Source organism: Lipotes vexillifer, unplaced genomic scaffold (genome assembly GCF_000442215.2).
Source record: "Lipotes vexillifer unplaced genomic scaffold, Lipotes_vexillifer_v1.1 scaffold314, whole genome shotgun sequence".
Lineage (NCBI taxonomy): Eukaryota > Metazoa > Chordata > Mammalia > Artiodactyla > Lipotidae > Lipotes > Lipotes vexillifer.
The window spans coordinates 292,591-296,953 of record NW_006777107.1 but is presented as its reverse complement, the minus strand read 5'-3'; the positions used below and the strand labels follow the sequence as shown (position 1 = coordinate 296,953).

Sequence of the window (4,363 nt, the reverse complement as noted above, 5' to 3'; positions counted from 1 at the left end):
GCAGGAATGGTGGGGGGTTGTTATGAAATTTAAACTTTTAGAACTCCTGTCTTTTCAGATTATCAGCCTCTTAAGTGTTTTTAACCCTGTAGTATGTGAACTACCCCTCCTAAGCCCAGTGTTTTTCCTCTTTCTTTTCTGCAGGTTGGACTCAGATCTGTGATAGAGCAGTTTCCTGGGAAGCTTGATTTTGTCCTTGTGGATGGGGGTTGTGTCCTAAGCCACGGCCACAAGCAGCTGATGTGCTTGGCCAGATCCGTTCTCAGTAAAGCAAAGATCTTGCTGCTTGATGAACCCAGTGCTCATTTGGATCCAATGTGAGTTTCAGAATTCCTGCTATTTAATAACACAGGGGGAAGGGAAAAGAATCATTGAGACATACTTCATAATGACACAAATTTCTATCAGGCTGTCATGTCTGCAAGCAGAAGACTACCTTCTAGACATGAAATAATTGCCCAGTGGAAAAGTTACTATTTGACATGCGCACAAGTGCTTATTTCCTAGTATAAGAGCTATGTGTTCTCTTCTAAGTGTAATTTTGCAGTTTCATACAAACTCTTCCCCCTTATTGACGTGTGATAAAATATTTAGTTACATAGGCATACTTGGGTCCTTATGGTTTTCCTTACTATCCCATTTATAACATCGGAGGTATTTATAGCACAAAATAAAGAACTACTATTGATGCTACATAATGAAAAATATACTTATTTGGGAAACTTTTTTCAAACTGTGAAATTTTTTCCCAAATATTTGTCCTATTTATTTATGAAAACTTAGAATCTGCCCTGTGGTTGGAAAGCTGATTGTGGCTGACTCTATTGCAACATTCTGTTAAAAGGATTCAAGGAAAGATAAGTAATTTAAGGAATTACATTGACAGAAGAATAGGTATGTTATCAAGGATAGAGACAGATTATTAACATTCTGTGATGTTATATGTGGTACTTTTTCTTTGCTAGAACATACCAAATCATTCGAAGAACCCTAAAACAAGCATTTGCTGATTGCACAGTAATCCTCTCTGAACACAGGATAGAGGCAATGTTGGAATGTCAACGATTTTTGGTGAGTGTTTCTAATTTACCTAAGATCTCATCTCTCCTTTGATTCTTGATAACAATCTGATATGTGCTGGTTCCTGCAAGTCACAGCAATGTACAAGCTCACAGCTATCCAGCTTTACTCAAAATACCTGCCCAAGTGTCTCACTTTGTGCAACGAGCTGAGGTTGGAATTCAGCAAATCTAAACTAGCAGCTTATTACTAAATTACATTAATAAATTGGAACATCTATACTTTTTGCTTCTTTTATTTGGGGATCAGTCATGAAAAAGACTAGGTCCTGATGCTTTCAGTAACTAAATCTCCCATGGATGGGGTCCAGGACAGGCCTGGATTGTCTTGCAACCTGATGTATGGTTTTAATGCAGTAGTTGAAAGGTTTATTTCATTTTTCTAGCCATTATTTGGAACTCAGCTTAGTGCGTCTCCCAACCACCTTCTCCTTGTGGTTTCAAAACTGTCACAGATTCTTTCAAGTGATGTTTACAAATTCCTTTGGGTTTAGCCACAAGGAAATCCTGAGGATGATGTATCACATCATTTCTGTTAAGGCTTTTTTCAGGCTCCTGGAGGTAAATGCTTTTCTTACTGAAGGATTGTTATTACCATTATTATTACTAAACTTCGAGTGACAAGTTAGGGGCCGACTCACAACCTCTTGCCCAGCTACGGTCAGGTTCAGCTTGAATGTGTGAAGGAGGCACAGTAACTCAGGCACATCCTGACCAATTTGAAATTGTTAAGCTTCAAATCCACTGTTGACGTGGTTCAACTCTTTATGGTGCTGTGGACTTAACGCTCAGTTGTAAGGGGATCTAACATGAATAGTTCTTGTTTTCAAAGCCCCCTTAGTTCCTCTAAAGTTCTCTGAAGAAGTACATTGTTCAGTACTACACCAATTTAAAAAAAGCCATCTCCCAGCTTCTAAGTAAAAAATTACAGCTAATTTCACAAATGGTAGACGCTCCATAAAGCACGAGGACTCAGCAGTGAAACGAGCGCTCCCTGACTGTCCAGACTGCAAGCCTCTGGACGCCCGCTGTGTGTTCTTTCTGGCTTTCCTCATCCTCTGAGCCTGTGCCCTTCTTGCCTTGCTTTGGTCCGCCCTGCCTCCTTGTCCGAGATCTCACTAACGGCCACTTCCCTAGGTCATAGAGGAGAATAGAGTGCGGCAGTACGACTCCATCCAGAGGCTGCTGAGCGAGAAGAGCCTCTTCCGGCAGGCGATCAGCCCCGCAGTCCGCTTGAAGCTGTTCCCCCACCGGAACTCGAGCAAGCAGAGGTCTCGGTCCAAAATCGCTGCCTTGAAGGAGGAGACAGAAGAAGAGGTACAAGAAACAAGGCTTTAGAGAGCAGAACAACGGTTTGCCTGCGACATTCACACGTGGAGTTGAAGAGAAAAAAAAAAAGAGTTTCTGCCTCAGAAAACAAGGATGAATGGTGTTTTTTTAAAAAAGGAAAACTTCGGGTAAGAGGAATTAAGGATGTTCCCGTGGATGAATGGCTTCCTGGCAATGGTCAAACCGTGTGAAAGGTACTTCAAATCCTTGAAGGTTTACCACTTGGAATCGCAAGCCAGCTTTTCCTGAAGACTTTTCCCTTTGGTCGTCACTGGAAAGGTGGCTGTAAACGTCAGCCAGCTTAATTCTTCAACTGATTGTTTAGTGAAACTTACTCATTTGTATTATTGAAGAACTGTAATCACACTACTTAGAGATACAATTAAGTAATGATAACTGGAAACTTTAGTGGCCTATATATGTTTATATACCTTTTTCTCCACTTTCTCCACGATATTTAAAAACACAGCTATATTGTCTGTTAAGGATTCAGACTGCCCCGTTTCCAAGCAAGTAATAGAATGCTGTGAGAGTCACAAGACAGCCCATCGAAACATGCACCACACAACACCTAAGTATCAGTCAGGAGACAGAACTTCCCGATCTTGGAAATCAGGGTTAGTACCATTCAGCAATACCCAAAGGCAAATAAATCAGAAAACATCCCTTATCTGGGAAACGGGCTGTTACAGTCCCATGTAGGGAACCAGGATGTAGCTCCCTTGATTTGGAAGTGAAGATGTCTGCTTCCAGAAAGTAACACACTCATAAGACTTCTGAACTGAAGGATGGCTGGAAAAAAGCTTTAATGCAAATTGGTGCAGGAGAACCCTTCATCACACAGAAGCTCCCCGTAGAGTGTGTAGGCAGCTAGGCTGCGGGCGCTACAGGTAGATGTACATGAAATTCAAAGATCTGGGTGTAGAGAGGGTGATGTGGTGTGTTTTCAGGCTACCTATGTGTACTTCATGCTGTATATACTGAGCAGGAGAGATAATGGACACACTGCAGTAGAGTCAATCATGAATTAGTTTTATATGCTTCTGTTTTATAATTTTGTGATGCAAATGAAATTTTCTCTAGGAAATATTTATTTTAATAATGTTTCAAACTCATATAAATGGCTGTATTTTAAGAATGATTATATTATGAATTATATTTGTATAAGAGATTTTTATATTTGAAATGTTGACTTTTTATGGCACTAGCTATTTTTATGATATGTTAAAACTGGAAGGGGGGAAACCTTGGGGGATATTAGCCAGGTTGAATTATGAATTATGAATTATATTGGTGTGGAGAGAAACAGTAGGGCCCACACAGATGTTGCATATACCTGTGTGATTCCCAGCCAGTACACTGGTTCCCTCTTAGATGCAGTTCTAAAGAAAATGGTACCACAAAATCTGACCACCCCTATCAAGGATACACTGCCTTCTCAACTCCAAAGTAACCCTTAAGATTGCCTTCTATTTATTACTGTAGGAAAATATCGTGTGTCAATAAAATCCATATATTTGTGTGAAACTTAGGGGTTTTCAGATGTGTTCATTAATCGTGTCTCATTGATCTCTTACTTCAGTCTCTAAGGATCATGGTATACAAAACATGAGTCTTTCCTTTAGATATAGCTTCTTGAGAATCCTATGTGAATTAAGACACTCTAAAAGTTATTTCTTTTTTTAAATTGTGGTAAAATATACATAACCTAAAATTTACTATTTTAACCATTTCTAAATGTACAGTTCAGTGGCTTTAAGTACATTCACATTGTTGTACAATCATCATCGCAATCCATCCACAGAAATTTTTTCATCTTGCAAAACTGAAACTCTGAAACCATTAACTAAAACTCCCTATTTATCCTTTCCCCCAGCTCCTGGCAACTACCATTCTATCTTCAGTCTCTATGAATTTAACTACTCTGCGTACCTCATATGAGTGGAATCATATAG

The 4,363-nt window shown here is 39.6% G+C and overlaps 1 protein-coding gene across 1 annotated transcript in view; it reads left to right on the top strand.

The window, feature by feature from the left end:
* Window positions 1–3,935, top strand: part of CFTR (CF transmembrane conductance regulator) — a 206,379-nt gene extending 202,444 nt beyond the window's left edge. The window contains exons 25-27 of the mRNA XM_007450771.1: window positions 145–317; window positions 966–1,071; window positions 2,217–3,935. Of these exons, the coding sequence (XP_007450833.1) occupies window positions 145–317; window positions 966–1,071; window positions 2,217–2,417 (480 nt within the window). The 3' untranslated portion in view covers window positions 2,418–3,935. The remainder of the gene's footprint in view (window positions 1–144; window positions 318–965; window positions 1,072–2,216) is intronic.
* Window positions 3,936–4,363: the final 428 nt, after the last annotated feature.